Here is a 25,763-nt window from a genome sequence, read left to right as displayed (position 1 = left end):
CGGCATAGCAATCAGAATAACAACATAATGTCGAATGACAATGGCTTTACTGGTTAGTCCTTTATCCTCTTATCTCTGTGGGTTTTGCTTTTCTTTACGTTTTTGCCAGACCGGTTGATCTTTTTTTCTCATGTAAGTTGATTTTTCTTTATTATTTTGTGATCGGAGTGTTGGGTTTTGCTGTTTCTCCTTATTTTTTTTATTTCTTATTCTTGTTTTGATGTGGGTTTTGATTTATTTTTATTGGAGTCGATTTCTTTCTTTGCTTTTTGTTTGATTTTTTATGTGGTTTCTTTTTTGAGATTCATGTGGTTTTGCTATTTCTCAGTGATTGTTTTAGTTAGTTTTTTTTTTGTTTATTTAATGTCTGACTCTGGGTTTTTATGTTAGTTTTTTTGTTGAAAATTTTGTATCTCTTGTAACTCATTTGTTCTCTGCTCTCTCTCTCTCTCTCATGGGAAAAATATTTTAGTCTTTCTCCTTTTCTCCTATTTCTTGATGAAATTTAGTACTGTAATTTTAGTTGCCCAAATATGAGTTTCTTCTCTTTTATTGAGACTATTTTTGTTTCTCTTTATATTCCTTCTGTGGATTTTGTTCAAAAGGAACTAGTTTTGTTGTATTTTTTTTGTGTGAGTGATGGGGTGATGGCTGATTATTAATGAAGAAATCCTATTATTATCCATTTGACTTATGCTAATTTTTCTGGGGAAAGATTTAGTTTTCGTTTATACATTGCGGGTATCGTTCAAAACTAAGAGTGAAGCTTTTATGTGATATTCTCATTAGAGTACTGAGTATTCTGTTTGCACTCTACACATTTGCAAAACTAGGGTTTTAGTTACTATTTTCAGATTGTCGCTTTTTGGCAGGTCAGATTGTTGATGTTCTTTTGTGTTTAAATTACCATAGAATTTATATTGTGAATGCAAGGGTCCCCTTTTTTTTTAAATTAAAAAGAGGATCCCATGGTTGTAATTATGCTAAAATATTCTGGAGTATCAAGACACAACAAATGCTCAGTTTTTAATGAGAATATTGCTTATTTCCATTCACGTTTTTTTGACTTACTCTTCATTAGGACTCCTAGTATGTCTGGATTTTTTTTAATGCTCAAATTTTAATGAGAATATTGCTTATTTCCATTCACGTTTTTTTTTACTTACGCTTCATTAGGACTCCTAGCATGTCTGGATTTTTTTTGAATGGCCGGGAGTTTAATTGATATAAAGACCAAGATGGTCCAATACAACAAAACAAGAGGAACATATACAAAAAGCCAAGATAAGAAGAAAAGGATAAATAAAGAACAAAGCATAAATCACGGCAGTAGGAAATCATAAAGCTCCAATGCTTCCAAATTGACACCACGTCTAGCTAAATTATCTGTGGAGCCATTAGCTGATCTTCTAACGTGATTATAACATATCGGCAAGGACTTGACAATGTCTTCAATTTCGTCAAAGAAAGAGGCAAATCGCCAAGGGGATTCATTAACTTTATCTTTTTTCCCCTCAACTCTGGTCAACTAGAGGAGATATCTAGTCTACCTTGCACAACACAGACTATACAAGTAAGGATTATGTAAGGAGAAAATAAATCTATGCTTCTATAGAATGCCAAATCTAGATTTAACTTTGAACTCTACTAGTACTCTAAGGGCATCTAATAGATTTGCTTGTTGCACTGTGGCATACCTTATTATTAGTGAAGCATATTGCCTTACTTTTTGCTTCCTTCACCGAGACGTAAATTTAACTTTGAACTCTAGTAGTAGTTCTCTAAGGTCATCTTATAGATTTGCTTGTTACACTGTGGAGTACCTTATTATTAGTGAAGCACATTGCCTGGTGCTTGCTTCACTGTGATCTTATTATTTGTGCACCACTGTAACATGGGTACATAATCCATACCACCATTCAGTAATCACATTCCCAAACTTTTGCTGTCAACACCATTCCATCCATATTACAGTATACACATTTTATATACCCAAAGTTCATTAGAAAAACCTTTTCTACTCAATAGCAATTGTCAAATATGAGAATGCCACCCTCGTGATTTCTCTCATCACCCTTTACTTAACAGCAAGTGACTAATATTATAAGGGTGCCATTCATGTTTGAAAAATAAGTATAACGACTAATATAGCCTTATAACAATGATGACCAACATAATAGAAATAAGCTTTTACAATTGCTTTTCCACAAGAAACTCCCTCATATATTCCATCATTTTTTATATGTAAGCTGTCATGAACCCACACCCACAACCTCGTGGTTGTCACACTTGTGATTTTGCAGCTGTGATAAGGTCTCAAGCCTATTTCATCTTTATTTATAGGATTGCATCTTTGGCGCCTTATAACTTGGTAAAGAACCTATTGTTTTTTCATGGGATGGACGGATAAAAGGTATGTAATTCTTCTAGTAAGGACTATGTGATATAGGAGCGTCCCCTTGGCCACATCAGCCCTGCAAGGCCTTATTGTAGGTCCTTCTACGTTTGTTTAATTGCTCATTTTAGCGGCTCAGTTATTTTAGTGGGTTTAGGGTCCTTAGTGGTCATTTTCCTTAAGTAGGGATAGTTTAGGAAGTTTACCTTTGTATTAGGGCTATGCTATTGTTAAAGTATAAAAGATTAAATAACACGTTCTACAACAGCGTAAGCTTTTGGAGTAATTGGTTGTTTCACATGGTATCAGAGCAACGGTCCAGATTTCAAACCTCCTTGATATTAAAATTCCACATGTAATGGCCAACCCAAAAGAGGGGCCACATGCGCCACGTGTAGGCCAACCCAAAAAAGAGGGGCCACACATGTGTGGGAGTGTTAAAGTATAGAAGATTAAATAACGCCTTCTCCAACGGCTTAAGCTTTTGGAGTAATTGGTTGTTTCGTAGATATAAAGCCCCTTGCCCCTTGTTTTCTCTCTTTTACTTAGTTTTTAGATGAATATTGTTAAAGTATAAAAGATATATAACGCCTTTCTCCAACTTCTTAAGCTTTTGGAGAAGTTGGTAAGTTAACATGGTGTCGGAGCCAAAGGCCTCAAGTTCAAACCTCCCGGATAACAAAAATCCACATGTGATGGTTGGCCCAAAGTGGGCCCACATGTGCCACGTGTTTGCCAAGTGGGCCACACATGTGGGGGAGTGTTAAAGTATAAAAAATAAATAACGCCTTTCTCCAACAGCTTAACGCTTTTGGAGAAGCTGTTAAGTTAACAAATATGAATTAGGGTTTGACCTTAGAGTTTTGCAAGAAGGTTTTCTTGCTTGTAATCTTTGATTGGGAAGAGGGATTTCAAAGCTTTGATTTGAAGCTTTCTCATCTTCTCCATCTAATTACCTTGTTTTTTGCAAGGGTTTTCATCATCCGTTTGGGAGGTTTTGGCGCCCCCCCCCCTCCAAAATGGCCCGTGTACCTCAGAGATTTTGATCAAATGCAAGGAATGCAACTATATCAGAAGGGCTTTGCACCTCCTTGCTCACCCATCTGAATTCGCGCCCAAGTCTTCACGAAAATTGTCAATCACGATTAGAAGACTTGCTCATCTCAAAATCGAAAGTAACATTACAGCCGTGAACCTTGATTCAAGAGTTGAAAATCTAGATATTCAAGTTTTCTGACTTGCTATTCAATTTCGTATAAGGATCCTTAGAATGCTTAATCAAATCGGAAGCCATGCTAATGAAAGACACGAGCTCCTCAAATTTGACTGAAAGTAATCAAACCTGACCTTTACATTGGCTCTCTAGGTTGCCACTGCATTGAATGACATTGTCTGTGTTTTTTCTTTTTCCTATTTCAGCCTCTGAGCAAGGTCGAAGTGTCTGAGTAAAAATAGTTAAGGGGAATAAGGCCTCTTTCAGATTTACTATTCCATTGTTCGTCCTTCTTTTAGTCCCAATCAAATTAGCAATTTGGAAAACTCATGCCACTTATCTGTTATCTGATTTGAACGTCCATCTAAAGCAATGCGTTTGTTTTGTTTTTGATCTGGAGGCAAATTATTGCTGGTTTGCATAGGTGCTTATAGTTCTGAAGGGCTTCATAGTTGCAAATTCCTCTTGGTATTCCACTGGACAGTTGACATGATGGTGCTGCCAACGTTTTGAAGACAGACCATCATCCTCAAACTGTTTTGGAATTAACATTTGGGAACTGTGGGTGTATGGGTTGTTCCCTAAAAGCCCATTTGTGGGACATATATTTGACTTTGAAGCCATATATAAGTGTGATGAATTTTACTCCAGCTTTGAAGAAATCCATTGAATTTATGTTCAGAACTCTTGGTTTGAGAGTAGATCCAAAGAACACTTTTCCTGCCATTCTTGTAGTGAGGAAGGAGATACTTGCGGTTGTATTTTTAGCATATCTCCTAACATTCTGGAAGACGATAGAGTAAAACCCCTCCTGATCTCTCCTCTCGTCGAAAAAGCGGTCAAATCTCCATGGATGGCTATGAGATCCTTTAAGCCACCAAATAACACTTTGGGAATCTCCTTCCACCACCGCTTAAGTTGCTTACATCTAACAGCATTATGCATTGATGAGCTGCTCGCACCTCTGCCTCATGTAAGAGCATTAAGAGAAGGAATTTCTTTTTCACCAAGAATATGTGCTCGGACTGGTTTATACTCACGCTTCAGTCCAGAAAGGAACTTATCAATTGTAAACTCCTCACAATGTTGATGCTACTTACCATTCAAAAAAAAAAAATGTTGATGCTACAAGTCCAAATCAGTAGTAAGGGGCAGATATATGTTCAACTCATCCCTCATACCGCGCAATGTGTATTCACATTCTTCCAACCTTTTATCTCCTTGCTAGAGATGGAAAAATTCCTGATACACCTGATTACCAAGGTTTTAAATCTCGGTTTCGGTTTCGGTACGAAATTTCGACCGAAATCTTGTAAAAATTTCACCGGAAATTTTCGAAACGTTTCACCGAAATTTCCGAAACGTTTCGGCGAAGTTTGGTACTTTTCCGACTCAATGTGAATTTCGTTTCGTTTTCCACCGAAACCGAAATATTTCGTCGAGTGAAATTTAAAACCATGCTGATTACCTATGCTTATGTTTTTGGCACCAGAATACATATTCTGAAGGGTCTCCCATATTTCCCTGTCTGTATCCAAAAACATCAAGGTGGTGATGATTTTGGGGTGCATACTATTCCATAACAGTGTTTTAATTTGTGTATTTTCTTTCGCCGATGTACTATAGTTCTCTACTCTTCTAAGTGATCCTTCATCAGGAAAATATTCAAGTTTCCCTTTGTCTTTGAGGATAACTTGAATGGATTTGGACAATGCATATAATTACTCCCATCTAATCGGATGCAAGTTGTCTGAAATTCTGAATATTATGAAAATTAGAGAGGTAGACAAACACTAGTTGGATAGAATTGTCGTCATTCTTGTGCTCCATAGTTATCAAAATCAGGAAAGGAACACAGGTTGACTTACTTGACAATCCACACACAAACCTACGCAGCACAGGAAACAACCATAATTTTGTTTTCTTCAATGGACAACAAGCTTGTCACAGACTATGGAGTGAAGCAGCATCAATAGGACTTAAAAAAGGTCTGAGTAGCATTTGACAAAACACATAAAGGTTGTAGCAGGATTCCAGAAGCTAACTGGTGCAATCTCTGGGGGTTTGTGGGTTATTATGGAGATCTTTAAGAGCTAAATGTATTAATCATCAATGTTAAAATAGTACCACCAGTCCCTAAACAGATTAGCATCGAAAAATTAATCAATTCATGCTAGGAAATTTACTGTGATTTATCCTTTCAGAAAATTCAACCATAAGCTTAAAATTCTACTCAAACATACATTGTGAATGATCGATTACACCAATCAATAGCAAATATGTAAATACGATAGCAGAACTATAAAGTCCGATCTCAGTCAATAATAAAGAAAAGAAATGAAAATTTATGGCCCAAACAACCTCTATCTATGATAAATAAACTCATGAATAAATAGGCTCAAGGTCCAAGGCTAAGGGAGTACCAGGGAGTCATAGAAATCAGCTCTAATGGGCTGAAAATATAACAAGACCAGATATTTCCAAAAGGTAGAGTAGAGGAGGCCCAAGAATGATGGTGGAGGAGCCAAAAAGACCCGAACAATCCAAGGAACAACGGCCAACACCTCTAGTTCAGTCCCAAGAGGGAAGAAACAAGGGAAACAAGGTGTAAAAGTGTATTAAGAAGGAAGGAAACAAGGGAAAATGTGAGAAGAAGGGATTTTTACGACAAACAGCCCTGGAAACAGGCCTAGAGTTAGAATAGAATAGGGAGAAAATGACAACAAAGGGGTAAGAGGGAAAGGGAAAAGTGAGGGAAGAAAAGATTGTGGCACCAAGGCTGCAACAACAAAGGGACTGATTTTTGGAAGAGAAATCGTGAGGTGGGGGAGAAAAGAAAGAAAAAAAGAAGAGAAAGATGTAGAAAGAAAGAAAGAGAATGAGAGAAGGAGAAAGAAACCAAGAAATAGGAGAGATGGAGAAGAAAATGGGAAGAAATAAAGGAGAGAGGAGAAAAAGGGAAGGAGGAAGTATTCCTTGAGCAAAGGAGAGATTTTTCTCCTTTTTGCATCAAAGGGTGTGGAGAAACTCCGCTTATCGTGGATCCTTGGGGGCTGCATGAAATCACTTCAAAAGTTAGGGCTTTTCTCGCCTCTTGTCCTCTTTAAATAGAGCTTAGTGATGGGCACATTCCAATTGCCAATAGGATATAATTAACTTAAGTCACTTGAGTCGTTAGATTAGTTACTTAAACGCCCCTACCTAATAATAGAACAAGCACTAAACCACTTAGGGGTACTATGAGCAACATAGTTGATGGGATGTATGGGAAGTAATGTGAGCCCTAGTTGATGTAACTAGCGAGGGAACTCATTTGAATTAGGTAATTAAGCGAATGCAATCTGTGCTTTAGTGCCATCGAAGATATAACATCAGCGACGGGAGGTAGGGATGGTTTGGAGGAATTCTTGGTGTGAAACAACCAGTTACTCCAAAAGCTCAAGCTGTTGGAGAAGTCGTTATATAATCTTTTTTACTTTAACACACCCCCTCACGTGTGGCCCCTCTTTCTTTGGGTTGGCCAGCCCCACTTTTGGGTTGACCATTTCATTTGGATTTTTGATATCAAGGAGGTTTGAACTCAGGACCTTTGCTCTGATACCGTGTGAAACAACCAGTTACTCCAAAAGCTTAAGCTGTTGGAGAAGGCATTATTTAATCTTTTATACTTTAACACTTGGGACAGATGGCCCTTGCCATAATTGATCGGAGTGGGGATTGATTCTGTAGGAGGGAAATGAATCCACTGGTGGGGAGGTGACTAACAACTGAGAATTTCAGTATTGAGTTCTTCCCCGAAATAGAATCTTTGATGCTGCCTTCCGCTATCAACTAGGGCTCTATTGGCTTTTATCTCGCCGATGCGGGAATACGACACACTTGCTCATGACAACCCCCACATCCAGGCTCTAAAATATCCACATGATGAAAATATAGTGTCTTAGAAAATTAAAAAAAATAGAAAATATAAAAGGATGACATGTAGACAAAGGCCAGATCACATCACTAACAAATTTGCGGTGTTAAAGTATAAAAGATTTAATTACACATTCTCCAACGGCTTAAGCTTTTGGAGTAACTGCTTGTTTCACGTGGTGTCAGAGCAAAGGCCCTCAGTTCAAACCTCCGTGATTGTAAAAATCTGCATGCAATGGCAAAACGAAAAAGAAGGTGGCACATGTGCCATGTGTACGCCAAACCTAAAAAGAGGGGCCACATGTGAAGGGGAGTGTTAAAGTACAAAAGATATAATAACACCTTCTCCAACGGCTTAAGCTTTTGTAACTGGTTGTTTCACATGCAGCAACATGGAAAACCCTGCACCGGGTTGCAGCAATATTAAAAAACCAAAACTGGGTTTTGCCGTTGCAGCTGCAGCAGTAAAACCGAACAAGGGTTGCGGCAGCCTTGGATGTGGTGAGCAGTACACATGATGGATCTTTACGCCTAAGATCCATGAGTGGAACTGATCCCTACGTGGTTGTGATCAGTTCTTGCTCGGTTTTGGTTTTTTTTTCCTTCTTCAGACGGGAAGAAACAAAGAACAAGAGAGGAAAAGGAGAGAATGGAGAGACATACTTATATACAATCTATGGTGGTTTGCTTTGCTACCATATAATATTATATAGGCAAGTAGAGCCAGTTGACTAACCCTCTTCGTGAATTTATATCATTATATAAACTTAAAAATGACAGTTATACCCTTGTAGTATACCCAAACAGTTACAATGCCCCTATGACATACAATAACATTAAGGAAAAGGGAAAATTTGAGATGGGCATTCCAAAAAAGGAGAGGGGAGGGGGGAGTGATTGAGGTGGGGGGGAAATTTGAATCTCGACAAACATACAGCATGACATCAACTTTTCTCGATTTACGTGTGGTTTACCTGCATTTGTATGAATGCTTAGTATTTATTACATTTTCAAAAAATCTTGTTGTCTTCTGATTCATTTCCTAAGTTTATGTTAAGGGAACTATTTCAATCCCTCACATGTGGTTTTCCCCAGCCCTTCAGAATGGTGGGAGCAATAGGCCACCACCATTGTTTGTTATAGGTTCTCATAGGCTTCCACTATGAGGAGTGAGCAGAGGACTTGAAGTTTCTTACCAAAGAGGACTAGCATGGGCTTCTTTTGTTAACAAGACCACTTAATATTTTTTCCGCCTTTTGGTTTGCTTTTATTACTCTTTAATTGCTATGTTGTATTGTGTCTATTGTCCGTGGTTTTGAGTGATGGGACATCTATATCATGGAGGACTGAGTTTTTGCAACACGTTTGACTGAAATGGCATTGTAATTGAGGAGGATGTTGGAGGCTCTCAAATTTTCATCATATGTGTTGTCCAAACAATAAATTTTTCTGTCAGTTCATACTCATAATTTGACCTTTAATTTCAGGGGTTTCGAATTGCTATGTATTCAAAAGTCGGTTACAAGAATATGCGCAGAAAGCCGGCATTCCCACCCCTGTGTATGAAACTGTGAAGGAAGGTCCCTCTCATGAACCTTGTTTCAGGTCCACAGTTACTGTAAATAATGTCAGATATGAGTCTCTACCTGGATTTTTCAATCGTAAGGCGGCAGAGCAGTCGGCAGCTGAAATTGCTTTCATGGAATTACATAAGTCAGGCAACATGACCGAATGTATCCCTCATCCAGTTGTACGTTCATTTTACTTACTTTCACACTTTCTTAACCATTATGCTCAACATGGCTTAACAACAAATAATTTTTCATTGCATGACCGTTTAACACCAGTGTTCATTTTGAAGGAAAAAAAAACATGTACTAGATATAAGTTACGGAGGTCTGATCAAACTTATCATTTATGAGCTCTTTTTGTCTTATGTTTAACTGATGTGCCCTATTGTGGTCCTTTACATAAAGGGTGTAATAGTCCTTTTTTAAAAGTTTTTCATTGTATGGCTTGAATTTAAATTCCTTGCAGATTCCCATTTCGTGTGAATATGTCTTCTCTGTTTTCCATTTGAATCATTGTTACTTAAATTGTTTCTCAAGTTCTTTTGTGCTTTTGGTTAGCTAATTAATGCCGCCTAGTGACTTGTGCAATGTTACCAGCAATGCTGGAGAACCCAGTATGGGGAGGGCGCACAAAGTCATGGTACGCTTCCTGCCCAAAGAACCTGGCACACTGGGGTAGGATTAGTTTTTACCCAGTATTGAATACTTACATAAATTATGTATTTCAAAATTACACATGCTCGCTTGAAGAACTTGGGGTGTTGGGTTTGTAGGTTATAGAGAGTTAGGTATGCAAATTACCAGAGTCTGTTGTACTCCACAGTTTAAGAGAATCTGTTGTACCAGGGTCTTGCATAGTCAAGTGAGTTTTTGAAGACTTTCATTGGGCAAAGGAGCATTGCCAAACATTCTTGGCGAGTGTAAAAGCAACAATATTACATTATGTTTCGTACCCAAGCTATAAATGCTATGTTACAATCGCAAAAACTGCCTTCTGTATAAGTTGGGAAAATGATGTAGCATTCAATTTGGAAAACAAATTCAAACAGTAATAATGCAGATAATTGGAAGTAACTTAATGAGAACAGTATGAACAGTGTTTGTGCAATTGGAAAAATTAAGAGCAGCAGAAGATAGAATTCCAAATCTAAATTCCTGTCAGAAATATGGGAGAAATTAAATGTGAAGAATTACTAGAACAAGGATGTGCATGTTCGTGTAAGACAAGGAAATTAACAGCGGGAGATAGCTTTCTCAAGAACTGACATACATTTTAAATATTCTCTACCCATTTGTCTGATATATCTTGTGTGTGTGTGTGTGTGTGTGTGTGTGTGTGTGTGTGTGTGTGTGTGTATAATAATAATAATAATAATAAAAAATTCCAACCGGAGTCTTTTTTGTTCCTTGGAGTTCGTCCTCTCCTTTTTCTATGAATGAAATTGGAACAAAAAATAAAATAAAAATTCCAACCGGACTATCCTTTTAACTATAGGCCCTGAAACCCCACAAAAACCAACCTTTAAGAAATTTGCTGGAAAAAATAAACTACAACTCAAACTTCTCAAATCTGAAAAAGAACTCAACTAAACAACTTCATAAATAGAATAGACACCACATTAATGTCCTCTTTGGTGGAGGATGGTTCTCTGTCAATCTCTATTTCTGGCAAAGAGGTAGAAACACGAAAGGATTCCTTAAAGGCATGTTTGGTGGGTAGAAGGAAAGACTTCGTTTTCAATGTATCAAATTCTTGACCTGGATGAAAATGCAAGATGTTTTAACATCAAGATGAACATAAAGGGAGCGACAAAAAATCAGAAGAGGTGGAAATCAAAAAATCAGAGACAAGGGGATTGGTTTTGCCCGTCCTGTGCTTATTACAATTTCAAATGGAGGACTAGGTGTCGATGGTGTTTTCAGAGGAAGAAGAGTTCGTCACCCTCAGTTTATCGACCAGTAGCTGTGGCTTAGGACGAAAATCGACAGCTTGATTAGTGGTAGAGGCAGGGGGGATTGGTCTTGCCCGTCCTGCAATTATTCTAATTTTAAACGACGGAGTAAATGTCGTTGTTGCCACCTGGATCGAAAACAAAAACCTCCATATCCATCTCCCATCACATCAGGGGATGGAGGCCCGATAGCTCCGGAATCTGATCCATGGCTTGACTCCGGGGTAATCTCGTCCTCTTTGGTGGAGGATGGTTCTCTGTCAATCTCTATTTCTGGCAAAGAGGTAGAAACACGAAAGGATTCCTTAAAGGCATGTTTGGTGGGTAGAAGGAAAGACTTGGCTGGATCCCTTCAGGATCTATGGGAGTGGGCCAAAAAGTCTTGGAATTCTCCCTCCCTCGCTTGCCCGTGCTTACTTTCCAATGACGAGATCCTTTTTGTTTTTTATTCCGAAGAGGTGGCCTCCAGGATTTTAGATTTGGGAATCGGAAATTGGGGAGTATCCCTATCTTCCCTCTCCCACTGGTCCCCAGATTACATTCAGGACTCTGAGACTCTTTGGGTAAACTTTTATGGTATCCCATTACATGTGTGGGCCTCCTCGACGATTGAAGCTTTGGGAAATCTTTTTAGACAGGTGATGGAAGTTAAAATGGACGGACTCCATAATCAATGTATGTGTTTTCTATCAGCCAAAATCTATGCCCCTCGCTGGAAATTTTCTCCCTTTGTAAAGCTATGGATCTCCAATCAGTGTTATATAGTTGGAATCTCCGTCCAGGGATCTAGAGGCCCCCAATTGGACCCAGGAGAAGGTCAGAGAGATTTTTCGTTGGTTGCCCCACCGGGAAACACGACGTCGGTGCGCCCCCTGGAGATTTAGGCAAGGCGGCCAGCTGGCATTCTGAAACTCCCTCATCAGGATTCAAAATTCAAATTTCCAAAGGTCAGATTTGGAAATTTGCAAGGTTCGCTTCCCAAGCCTGGTCTGAAAGGACATCTGAGTTTCAATACAGGGTCGCGAGATCAGGGCCCTGTTTTAGCTCGGAATAATAGCTTTCTAGGTATGTCCAGGCTGAATCAGGATTCTGGAAATCACGATCAGTACTTAGAAGATGGTGGGCCCTCATACATGGCATGCCCGGTATAAGAGCAAGCTTCTTGGGTTGTCTTACTTCCTGACATTTGGACTTTTGGATGATTCTGGCATCTTCCGTTTGTGTAGCTGTAAAAAAGAAGTCCCAATTGGTGTTAAAATGTTCAAGGATATCTTCGAAGTATGAAAAATCCTGGTATGGGAAGTTAAAAAGTCTCTGTATTTTTTGGGTTTTGGCGGTTATCGTAATGTGCAACCCCTCAACGGCAGTGGGGTTAGCACATCGAGAAGCATGAAGGACACCAACTTTCTTAGGATAGGAGGATGTTTTACGTGTAGTAGGGATAATCTTAATACTCGAAGGAAGAAATAATGACCAAATTGGGAAGCGTCTATTCGGCGCAATTAATGCCGTTTCGTGATAGCGGGAGGTTTTCACAGAATTGGTTTATTGGCTTCCCCTTTGTATTAATCCTGAGGCGATATGTTCTTTTTTTGGGTGATTTTCTTCTCTGCTTCCTTTGGGTTTGGGCTTTTGGATTGAAATGGAAAGTCTGAGCGATTCGGTATCTTCTCCCCCTTGCTCTTCCTCGTCGCTTCGTAGCAAAAAGGGAAAGCTGCCAGTGGATTTGTTTGAGATGGAGACCTCCCTAAATGTTCTAAAAAGGATGGAATATTTGGAGGAAATAGCATCCAAACACTCGCCGACTCAATGAGAAGTTTCTAGGAAGCTCTCCAAACAACAGTGGAAGTTGTTAAAAGAAGAAGCTAATAGGACGCCGGAAGCGCTCTTTAGGTTGCATAAGCACCCTGTTTTCATCGAACTATTGGAGGAGGAACAGACCTTAAGACGCATTCTTTGGGAGGAGGATAAGAAAATGGGGATTCAGAAATTAGACGATATGATTTCTAGAAAGAGAGCATCAGAAGAGCAAACCCCGTCAGATGAGTTCTCAGTCCCGAGTCTTGATGAGGAGGTATTCACTTCTGAGGTGGTGGGTCTTATTCTGGATTTAAAGAAATCTTGAGTCTAGCTTGTCCCTTTGGGGTTTTTGTGTAAAGAGACGCCTTAGAGAATTTTTGAGATTGTTTTAGTGGGGCCCGACGGATAAGGAATAAGGATTATTTTGGGTTTGATGGTAGGCCTCACTTCTGTAAATTGCTAGGAGCTGTTGGTCCCCACATTTTTGGGTGAAGTTTGAAGTACTCCAGAGGGGAAAATCAATTGTATAAGTCCCATTATGGCTTGAGTGACCATGGTCGTTCGCCTAATGGGTTTTGGTAGTACTTTAGCAATCCAGTCATAGATTGCCTCGAGGGATGTCAGAAGTTCTTAATTGCGAAGTTCAGGAATTAGGGGAGTGGATGTAGGCAGTGGGATACTCAATATATAGCTGTCTGTTTTCTATTTATATGTTACCCTTTTACCTCCTTGGTTAGAAGTATACTTCTGGCCATCTTTATTGATGCTATGTAATACCTGACGGGACCTCTGGTCCCCAATGTATCATTCACAGTATCAATGAAATTTCTGTCATCTTTAAAAAAAAACAACTTCCTAAATTCAATGGAAATTCATGACAATCCTCATAGTCCAGAATGACATATTTGCAAAGTTTGGTTGGAAAAGGACCATGAGTTGGCCCTCTGGGTATCGCAAGTTGGCAGTTGTTCTCTCGTTGGTAAATCTGTTGTGGGACTGGAGATATACTTTTTTTTTTTGGCATTTGTTTTTTGTTTTGGATAACAACCGAACTTGTTAATTAGTCCAAAATTATACAAGGAGCCAATTAAGGTGATCAAACAACAACAAATAATCAGGACAATATTGGAAAAGCTCAAGATGTGTCTCCTCCACTCGAATCTCTGATAATAACACCTATTTCTGCACACCCTGGATTTCCTTTACTTGTGCCATCAAATTTCATCTTTATGCATTGACACTTGAACTCCTTTAAAGCAGTTTGTCAATTCAGCCCATTCCACCACTCTCCGCATGACCTTTTTTATCTAAAGGATTGGGTTCAAGGTACCACCGGGCCCTCTTGCTTATATCTCAGCTTGCCAGTACGTTCTTGTCGACAACCAATCTAAACAGTGTGAAATATAATTTGGGAGGAGATACACCACACCCCATCTATCGTCCTAAAAATTCATCTTGTAACCACATCCGACCCTGACTCTGACTCACTTATAGAAGTCTTCGTCATTACTGTCCATACTTCTCCACGTGCTTGAATCCTGTTCCCTGGCTAGTCTTATTGGGCTTCAACATATTGTTCACTCCTTGTACTTCTTTACGATAGTTTCTCCCTTTTGAAGGGGGGTGTTTGGTGGCCGAAATCACGGCAAACTGTCAAAAAGAAAGGATGGCTAAGGAAGCAAAGGAGCCCAAATTGCTACAGCAGGGAGGAAATTGTTCATGAGTAACTGTTGCTCTTATGGAGCAATGTCAGGAATAAAGATGCACTGGCGGATAACATGGCGAATGTCTCTGCCAATAAAGCAGCTGGAAATTCTTCTACTGTCCGTAAAGAGAATGTCATGAGCCCGGAATCAGCAAAGGATGCAACTCCAGTTATGATACGTATAGGTTATGGTGTATAGGAGCAAGTTGCAAGGAAGTTATTGTAGGGATTTGCATTTAGGTTTGTGGGTATGTGTTTTAGAGTTATGGGTGGTAGTTATTGCCTATGTGTGATGTAATTGGGTTAGTGGATAGGGATGTGGTAACTACTTTATTTTGTATTTAAGCAGAGTATTTTAATGAAATTAGGAGTGAAGAAGAAATTTACAGCACAAAGGAAACTTTGTTCTAGGAGAGTCATGATTCCTCTCAATTTGAGCCATTAGGAGGTCCGGTTGCCTCGAATCAACCTCTCTCCCCCCTTTTTCTATATTTCCTTTTTTTTATTTGTGTTACGGCCGATTAGGCACGTAACAAGTGGTATCAGAGCCGTCGATCCTGCGCCATGGATGCGTCTTCAGAGTTTTGGGAATCCATTTGTGAAGATCTGTAGGAGATTAAAACACTTGTTTTGAAAATGATAGAAGGACAACGGAAATTTGTAGAAGGCTTGAACAAAATCAGCGTAAGGGTTGAAGAAATCCGCAAAGAAGAAGGGAAGTTGAATCTTGAGAAGGTTGATCTTGTGGTGGAGAAAAATGCAAGCATTGATGCCAATGAAGATGATTTAGTTGAACACCATGTCAAGGATCATCTTCATTTCGTCGAGCCATTTGATCATCCCATCGCTTTTGAAAAAATGTATTTTTTCTACCTTTGATCACAACAGATTTTGAAAGTGGAGTTCCAAAGATCTCGACCTTTATTTTCAAAGATGGAAGTCCAATGTTAATCGCATTGCTCAAGCAAATCATGTCGACTACGATTTGGGATCCCGGCGTATTAATGTATTTTATTTAATAATTCGACCTTGAGGACAAGACCGTTTGTAAGGGGGAAGGAATGATACGTATATGTTATGGTGTATAGGAGCATGTTGCAAGGTAGTTATTGTAGGGATTTGCATTTAGGTTTGTGGGTGTGTGTTTTAGAGTTGTGGGTCGTAGTTATTGCCTATGTGTGATGTAATTGGGTTAGTGGGTAGGGATGTGGCAACTACTTTTGTTTTTGTATTTAAGTAGAGTATTTTAATGAAATTAGGAGTGAAGAAGAAATTTACAGCACTAAGGAAACTTTGTTCTAGGAGAGTCATGGTTCCTCTCAATTTGAGCAATTAGGAGGTCTGGTTGCCTCGAATCAACCTCTCTCCCGTCTTTTCTATCTTTCCTTTTGTTTATTTGCATTACGGCCGATTAGGCACGTAACAAGTTACTTATGCATCTCCTTCCGTCCACAAATTGTAAGATAAGGTGCTAGAAGATGCATGTCAGAAGACCTTGGCTCAAACAGCTACTGCGGATTTCAACAATACAGAACCTAGGAACTCGCATGACGAGGATTCCCTGGAAATTGATCTTTGAGAAAACATTAAGGTTTGCCTGGATCGCACCAAAGAAGAGGCATCGTCAGAAAGTACCAATCAGAAGGACGAATTTGAAGCTTTTACGGAGATGAGGCAAGATCTAGGGATCCTTTTTTGAAGAAAACATCGAAGATACTTGGGAGATGGCAGACGAGATTGAGGTTAGGGAAGGCAGGAACAAAGGCTCCGTCTGCATAAGGGCAAAGGGGCTGAGGGAGCTGTAGCGTTTACCCTGAGGCTTTCGAAAAAAGGGGTAAAAGGGTATACAATGGTTACAAATGAAGATGATCATTTGGAATATTATAGGATTGGGTACGGAGAGGAAGAGGCAGAAAGCCAAGGACCTAATGCAGCCCTAGAAAACCTGATGTAATAGTGTTTATTGAGTCAAAAGTTTCGGGGGTTTTGGAACGATGTATTAATGAAATATGGGGCAAAGGTAATAGACGGTGGAACGAAGGATGCAAGGGGATCCACAGTAATAGACGGTGGGGCGAAGGATGCAAGGGGATCCACATGAGGTATCATTGTGATTTGGAAAGAGAACTTATTTGAAGTGGTGGATCACAACATCAAAGAGTACACTATCACAACATCAAAGAGTACACTATCTCCATTTGCTTCAAAACCTTAGCTACTAATGCCCAGTGGATGTTGACGGTGGTATACAGTCCATCAAGAGCATGGGAAAGAAAGATTTTATGGGCCGAATTGAAAGGGATCAGGGACCAATGGCAGGGGCCATGGATTCTAGGAGGTGATTTCAATAAAGTGTGATTTCCACAGGAGAAAAATCGAAGGGCTTCCATTGCCACAAGCATGAGAAACCTCTCCAATCTCATACTTGACTGTTAGATGGTGGATCTGTCACTCAAGGGGAATAGATTCACGTGGACCAACAATTATGAAAATCATAATCTCTAATGAATGGGAGGAGATGTTTCAAAATATTTGCCAGCGTGCTTTGCCAAAGCCGACCTCCGATCACAACCCGTTGTTAATTGAACTATCAAACTTCTCAGGGGGCTCGCGTCCGTTTAGGATGGACAAGGCACTCTGCGAGGAGGGGAAATTTAATTCCAAAATTCACGATTGGTGGAATGGGGAGCCGATCGAGGGGTGGAAGGGTTTCATTCTCTTTAAAAAACTGCAAGCCTTAAAATCGAAGATAAAAGATTGGGCCAGGGAAGACAAGAACATCAAGTTGTGTTGGAAGGAAGAGATTCTGCAGAAGCTGGGGCAGATGGAAAACCAAGAGGCGATAAACAACCTTGGAGAGGGTGACCGCCAACTTAGCGTGGAAATGCAAGCCGAATACGATGAGCTCATTTGAAGGGAGGAGATCAGTTGAAGACAAAAATCTCGCCTAACCTGGCTCAAAGAAGGTGACAAAAATACTAGATTCTTTCATCAAATGGCAAGCTCTAGGCGTAGAATTAATGCTATAAATTGCCTCTCGGTGGAAGGAACGCTGGTGGAGGATAAATTTGTTATTCGAGACCAACGAAGTAGGATTCTCTACTCAGAATGGGGAATCTCGATTCCCCGAAAATAGATTCGGAAACGGGAATCTTCTCAATTCCCTTTTTTTTGGAATCCCGTTTCGAAAACGTGGGAAACGCATATCCCACTCTATGGGAAGCACATTTTCTCTCTACCCTCCTTGTCTCTTGCTAGTCCTCTTCTCTTCCTCTTAGTATTTACATGTAAAGTCATTTAAGTACTTAAGATTTACATGTAAATAAGAAATAAGGGAATAACCCCCATTTGAATCTATTAAAAATAGTTTCAAAATCCAAATCTAAAATGATAAAAAGTCAACTTTCCAGTTCTAGTACAACATTCGAAAAAAAAACGATGGGGTATTTTTTCAGTTTTAAAAATTTATAAATTCTATCATGTCCAAACATTATTAAATCTCAACAGTCCGGTAAAATAAATCTCATAATTTAGTTTCTAAAAGGCACTGGTCAACAGACTGGTCAACACAGGCATTTCAGCTTTTCAGCTGATAGTTGATAGTGATTTTCCTTTAAGTAAATGTTGTATTTGTATCTTTTAATAAAAAATATTTTTTAAAAATATTTGGTTCATATAATTTTTTCTTATATTTTTTTAGTAGTTATTTATTTATTTTTTATTTTTAAAAAATATTTAACTATTAAAAAAAAATCTCCGACCCTTCCCGCTTCCCACTCTGGCAACCTTGTTCGAGACCATATCATGAACTTTTATAGGAACTTCTATACAGCTGAGAGAAAATGGCGGCCTAAACTCGAAGGTATCCAGTTTAACAGAATATCGGCAGATCGTATGGAGTGGTTGGAACGTCACTTCTCATTGGAAGAAATCGAGGAAGCTCTAAAATCTCTAAAAGAAGAAAAGGCACTGGGCCCGGATGGATTTCCGATGTCGTTCTACTACCAACACTAGGAGACTTTCAAAGACGAGATCGTCTCTTTCTTCCTTGAATTCCACGAAAGAGGTGTCCTTAATAAAGATGTCAATTCCACCTTCATTACTCTTATACCAAAAAAGGAAGGTGCGATCGAGGTTAGAGATTTCAAGCCCATCAGCCTTGTCCATGGGATGTACAAACTTCTGGCCAAAGTGCTTGCGGAAAGAATAAAAACTGTAATGGGAAAGGTGATTTCAAAGTTTCAGGGTGCCTTCGTGAACAACAGACAAATTCTAGATGGGGTCCTCATTGCAAACGAGATACTGGACACTCTATGGTGAGATGGAGCGAGCGGGATCATAGTAAAGATGGATCTAGAGAAGGCGTATGACCATGTCAGCTGGGAAGTATTGGATTATATACCGGATAGGATGGGATTCGGCTCAAAGTGGCAATGGTGGATCAAGGCATGTACATCTTCAGCCTTTTTTTCCATTCTTATCAACGGATCCCCGGAAGGATTCTTCGGGGCGTCTCGAGGGCTTCGTCGGGGAGGGGGGGGGGGGGGGGGCTTATCTATTCTTGGTTGTCGCTGAAGCTCTAAGCAAAATGTTTACTAGGGCTGAGGAGAAGGGCTACATCTTCGGACTTAAGGTCTTAGCAAATTCAAGCCCGGTAACCCACATTTAGTTCGCTGATGACACACTGGTATTTTTAAAAGCCAATGCTTCTCAGGTATTCAACTTTTTAAAAGCCCCCCCCCCCCCCCCGCCACACACACCCACCCCACCACCACAATCTATTACTCCTAACCGATGGCCCCACATCTGCCTCTTTTCCTTCATCTCCCCTTGTTTCCTTTCTATCTCATTCTAAGGTCACAATATTGAGTTCTCTTTCCTTCCCCATTCTTTCTTATATTTCTCCCTTCTCTTCCCACTATCTCTCCTTGATCATGTTGAAAGCAGCCCCTTTTTTCTCTAACTTTCTCTCACTCCTCTCTTGGATATGACCCGCAGCAAGACAGCCAAGGGACGAGGCTCGGCATGCCACTGCCAGGTATGGTTACTATCTAGTCTAATTTTCTCATCTTAATCCCATATTTCCCTTCTCTTTGATCCCTTTTCTCCTTTCTATTCTTATCCCCCATGTAATCCTCTTTTTTTTACACCCCTTTACCTATTCATTACATATCCACTACCCTTATTACATCATTCCATGATCCCATTACTTATTGCCGTTATTAGCCTCCATTAGGTATTGTTTGAGCCATAGGTAGATTTAATTTATAGATCTAATATTTGTGAAACATTTGCCTTAGATCTAATTTAATTGCACCAATTAGTTATCTCATTTTATCCCCAACTAGTTTGGGACAAGGCTTAGTTGAGTTTGAGTTGAATTTTTTTTTTGAAATTACTTGGGCTGATTTAATTTTTATTGGATGAATGAATTTTAAGGCTTTGAATTTCCATGAAAACTCTAGCTGAAATCGATTATCAGGTTATTTATTATTTGTCTTGGGACTGTATGTTGCTGCCCGTATTGAACCAGTTCCTATATTCTTACTTATATTCTTACTCCCGGGTTCCCAGAATTGACTTGTGAACCTTGGGTTTGCACCAAGTTTTCTTATTTTTCTTTTTCGAACCTTTTTTGTGGTTTCAGGGTTTCTTCTCGTTCTTGTTTCCTAATGGTGACAATCTTTATGCATTCATTATCATATATGTTGCCTTGTACATCCGTACATCTACAACTATGCATTTTATACTTACTGAACTGACAGAATTAAGAGCACAAAGTATGCCCGTGGATATTGGCGAGTATGTTATTTGATGTGTGACATTCCGATTTTTCATTGTAACAACCGCTTGAAAACACCATGTGACTTGTCTAAGTTCCAACTTCATTTGAAAGGTTTCCAAGTTTGAAATTCCTAATATAGTAATGAAAGTCGTAATATGTTGCATTCTCGTAGGGTTTTTAGTCTTTGGTGGCACTCCCAGATTCTTTTTCCATGCTTCTGCCTTTACTTTTCAATTAGTCTGCATATCTTAATTACTGTGAAACAAGTCAAACAACCAATTACTCCAAAAATTTAAGCTGATGGATACAGTGCATTATTAAATATTTTATACTTTAACACTCCCCCTCACGTGTGCCCCTCTTTTTAGGGTTGGCCTACACGTGGCACATGTGAACCCTCTTTTGGGTTGGCCTTTTCATGTGGATTTTTAATATCAAGGAGTTTTGAACTCGGGACCTTTGCTTTGATACCATGTGAAACAACCAATTACTCCAAAAGCTTAAGCCGATGGAGATGGCACGTTATGTAATCTTTTATACTTTAACAAGGGAAATGATAAATGCGCCCCTTTTTTTTCAAAAATAAAATAAAATGCGCCCCTTTTTATAACTTGGGACACCCAACCCAGCTACAGTGTACCTATGACTGCAAAGGGACTGATGCACTTTACAGCTGGGTGTCCCAAGTGATGAGAAGGGGTGCATTTGTCATTTCCCTTTAACAATTACAAGTACTCCTCTTGATTGCTTACATTCCTATGGTATTTTATTCAGCATGAAACAGGCTTATGCAAAAATCTCCTTCAAGAGTATGCCCAGAAGATGAATTATGCAATTCCTGCATACATATGCAACAGGCAGGCAAAGCCAGGCAAAATGCCATTCTCTTGTACTGTCGAGATTGGGGGGATTCAGTATATTGGAGCTGCGGCAAAAACAAAAAAAGAAGCAGAAATCAAAGCGGCACGGACAGCTCTTTTGGCAATTCAGTCAAATACCTGTATGTAATGAATGCATCGAGTTTTACTCTATTTGTCTATGTCACAAACATCTCCGATATTTTCAAAATATAGCGATTTTATCGCGATATTTTAAGAAAATGACAAAATCTCGAAATAATCCCGAGAAGTAAAAAAATATAGCGATATTGTCATCAAACGCGATAATATCATGAATTTTTTATGATATTTTCACGATTTTTATTTTATTTTTTTTCTTAATTTATATATTTTAAATAATTTTATTTTATCACTTTTCCAATATAAGCCTGAAAAAATAAAAAAAGATTAATATATCCTGAGAATTTCCCTTGCCGTGAAATTCCCGAGAGATTTGAGACAGCTTTTTTATTATTATTATTTTATTTTTTTTGAAAATTCTGTGACATAGCTATTTGTAAAATGCTGCTTAACATGTGTGCTTTTTCTGACAGGTGGATCTGAAGTGAATCCGGACGGTGGCCCTAAGCTCACTGTTCTCCCATGCAAAAAAAGAGGGAGGGAGTCAGAGACCCTCAGCGAAACAGCGAAAACTCTCAAACCAAAGAAGGCTAATTTAAAAAAGAAATGGACTAGAAGGAGATTCCCTCGAAATAAGGGTGACCGGTTAAAAATAAGCCAAAATGAACAAGAAAATGCTAACAAGGAAAAGCCCTCTGGAACCCAAGTTGGAGATTCAGGAATGTCCGAGGCAAACATGGATTCTCAAGAAAATGATTACAAGGATAACCAAAAAGAGCAAGAAAATGATTACAAGGAAAACCCCGCCCGAGTTAAAGTGGAAGAGTCTGGGATATCTGAGGCAAACATGGATTCTCAAGATGGACATTATGTGGGTTCAAAATTCAACCCGAATGAGCAAGGAACTGCTAATGTGGATTGTATTGTCAATGAGGAAGGAACTGCCAATGTGGATTATATTCCTGGAATCAATGAGCAAGGAACTGCTAATGTTGATTATATTCCTGGAGTCAACGTCGAAGATTTGAGAATGTTGGCTATGGAGACAAATAAGGATTCTCAAGATGGGAAACTTGAGTTCTCAAGCTTTGACCAAAATGGGTCAGGAATTTGTAATGTGGGATATACATCAATTGTCCAAAATGAAGATTCCATCCTTGTCACGGAGGCAAATAATGTTTCTCAAGATGTACGGGCCGCTATCATAGCAACTGATTTTAACTTGGGAGCAACAGAGACTCATAATGTTGAGAGTAAGGCTCCAGTCATAAATCATGGTTTGATTGTTCTAGAAAGCGGCGACAGTAATTTAAATTCCAATCAACTTGACGAGAGAACTCGGAAGGAAGAATTCGAATTCAAACATGAGGGAGGAGGGTGGGCTCAAGCCTCTCTAGATGGTTATGAACCTGTGGAGTTTGGGTGCATAAAACAAGAGGGAGAACAGGCTGAGGTCTCTGAAAATGGGTATCGTTCAGTGGAGTTTGGATACATCAAACAAGAGGAAGGGAAGGCCCAGGTCTCTCAAGATGGGTATGAACCAGCAACATTTGGGAATGTCAAACCAGTCCTATAAGGGAACCCTAGGCAGTTAGTTTGTGCCCCTGGATATGATATATGATTGGATTTGGACATACGGTAGCTACTGGTAACTGCTGCGTAGTTGCTTTCATGTGAGGCTTTCTTATCCAACTACAGGGCAGGTACTAATTTGTTTAGGACAATTTCGTTATGGCATCAGCATTTATCTAAGGTTATTAAATATGTCGTTCTGCTCTATGGTTTTGAGTGCATTGGCACGGCCAGAGTGAGAACCAAGCGCCCGACAACAATATATGGATTTCGCCTGTTGAGCACTTTATATATTTGTCATAGGGATTTCTATTTTTATTTATTAATGAACGGTAGGGGTCCGCCTAACCCCATCTTATTTACCAAAAGAAATAGATGATGAGGATTTTTATTCATGATAACCATTATGGTTCGCTTCTTTTCTCCCAATACTATGGATTAAATTTCAGTTTTTTACAGGGTTATACAATGGAAGATTTGATTTTTGAGTAATTGGGTTTAACAGACAGCTTACAGACTGATGGTTTAACAGCGATAGATAAACAAAATATGTGTTTGAACTTAGTAAGGGGTTATGTGCGTATTTACTGTTAATAACACCATCAACATCAACACTTCCAATCTGGTTATTCTGATGCTCTTTCTTTATAACAATGAACAAGTTGAAGAAAACCCATGATGAGTATATAGAATCTTAGTAGGCCAAGCAACTCTATTGTTTTTCTCATTGTGATTGTCCCTTTGGTGATTGGAGACATTGCCTCTCTGTGTATGCCTTATCTGGGATGAAATGTTTCTTTAATGGCTACACATCTCTCAGACACCCACAAGGCCAATGCTCAAATCCTATCTGAAAATACTATGACTTGCACCAGTATGTTGTTTATCCTCATAACTAGTCTAGTGGTGGAATCAGGTCTGTCCAGCCCTTGGACTTATCAGTAGCACCCTAACTTCAACATGTGTCGGCACCTTCGCCAACCGATCTTATCTGATGTCGACTAGAACCTCCTTTTGGTGGGTCATTAAACAATAGAGACTATTTGTGTTCTAGCCTAGTTTATGACTACGTGTCGTGTCATTTAATTATTAGGAGTCACTCATAATGTGGGCATGTAAACTCGTTTTTGCACCATGTCAAGTGTGACATTCTGTTTTATTATTTAATAGTGTTTGTCTCTTTGACTATTAATTCTTATTTTATTATAACTCTTCTTTAAACTATTCTTTAACTAATATTTGTTGTGATCTCCCGTCCCTTTTTATTCAAATATTATATTCATTGTATCCTATTGGTCTCTCTTTCTCGTATTAGAGTTTGAAGCCAATTAGATTAGATTGTGTTGTAATTTTATTGTCTCGTGCTTGTTTGTTCATCCTCATAGAGTGGGGCCACCATCTCCAAATTCATTCATAGGCTTTGGCCTACCATTTTACATCATGTTTTGATAGGGCGGATCCAGCCAACTCAGCTCAAACCCATGTATCATGTTTGATGGGGTGGGGCCAATCCCACCAGCTCTTCCCAAGCCCATGCATTGGGGTGGGGCCAACCAGTTTACACCTCATGTTTTGATAGCGTAGGGCCCGATATTTAATGCTAGTAAATGGTATAATGGGGTTGCAAAGTTGCAATGGAATGCAGGGATGTCTTTCTAGAATAATTGGGGCAAAGGGGGTAATAATTTTATAATCTAATGATGAGGGCATTTTGGGAATAAATGGATAAATAGGACTATAAATTTGGAGTCACATGGTGGATGAGTGACATTTTATACGGTAAGTGTATTAGAGAGTTGATATTGCTACCCACTTGTTTTGGCCCCTTTGCACCCATCTCATTGTTTATACGGTGTGTGGCCGTATAGTCCAGCATTTTTTTTCAAGAAGTACTGTACGGCCCACTCCATAGGATGATCCAAACCGTACATTTGTTGGGCCACAACATAAATTCGTTATGCACCCCAAATCATTTCCATAAGATGATCTAACCATAGATCAATAGAGGTTTCAATAATGTGTCGTCCCTCGATAGATAGGATAGCATAAATTCGTAATGCAACCCAAATCATTTCCATAGGATGATCTAACCATCGGTCTATAGCGGTTTCCATAATGTATAGTCCATCTATAGATTGGATAAATGGACGGTTTGGATCATCCTATGGAGTGGGTTGTGCTGTACTTTTTGAAAAATGCTTGATTATAGGACCACACATGACACACCATATAGAAACTCGGGTGAAACCATCTCTTTTTTAGCTCCTTCTGTGTTTGTGTAAAGAGACATCGTCTAACAATTGTTAGAATCATAGCTCTAGAACGTCACTCGAGAGTCAGAGCCTAGAAAGGGAAAAGGGAAAAAAGGAAAGTGTAAGGCTTGTTTCTCTCTTTCGTCTGAATCGGATAAGATGAATTGGAATGGGCTTCTTGTCAGATCAAGTAATAGTGGGTTGGACTCCGTGGGCTCGGGTTGGGTTGGGTCAGGTTCAGCCTAACCGGAGGTAGCATTCCCTCAACCTAACCTGACTCAACTTGAGCCTTGGGTTGAGGAGGGTCAAGCCTAACCCAATCAGCCACTAAATCTCTCAACAAAAATCCAAATTTTTTTTTCTTAACAAATCGGGTTGGATTGAGTCGGGTTGGCCCGGGGCAAAAAAAACATAACCCTAAGATTTTGAAAATCTTGATAAAATTAGGAAACAAGGTCCGGTTGGGTTGAGCTGCGCAAGACCTCAATCCTAATCCAAACCGAAATTAAATTGGATTGGCTTTTCCAAACCCTAACCCAACCTGACTCAAGGAAATGTCAACCCAACCCAAGCTGGAATCGGATCGAGCATGTCTCGGTTTGAGCTCGGTCCAGATGTTACACACACCTCTACTAACCATTTAA

General features: G+C 39.4%; 1 protein-coding gene across 1 annotated transcript; it reads left to right on the top strand.

The window, feature by feature from the left end:
- On the top strand, positions 1-23,262 carry LOC143849807 (uncharacterized). Its single transcript, XM_077359010.1, has 4 exons — positions 1-52; positions 9,011-9,273; positions 21,111-21,336; positions 21,769-23,262. Exons 1-4 carry the CDS (start codon positions 28-30, stop codon positions 22,869-22,871), a joined length of 1,617 nt encoding a protein of 538 aa, XP_077215125.1. The 5' UTR covers positions 1-27; the 3' UTR covers positions 22,872-23,262.
- The last annotated feature ends 2,501 nt before the right edge of the window (positions 23,263-25,763 follow it).

Source organism: Tasmannia lanceolata, unplaced genomic scaffold (genome assembly GCF_043159265.1).
Source record: "Tasmannia lanceolata isolate RefF3 unplaced genomic scaffold, GAP_Taslan_0.1 ptg000018l, whole genome shotgun sequence".
NCBI classification, from domain to species: Eukaryota; Viridiplantae; Streptophyta; class Magnoliopsida; order Canellales; family Winteraceae; genus Tasmannia; species Tasmannia lanceolata.
Note: the sequence above shows the minus strand (reverse complement) of the source record. Positions and strands in the feature narration are given on the sequence as shown.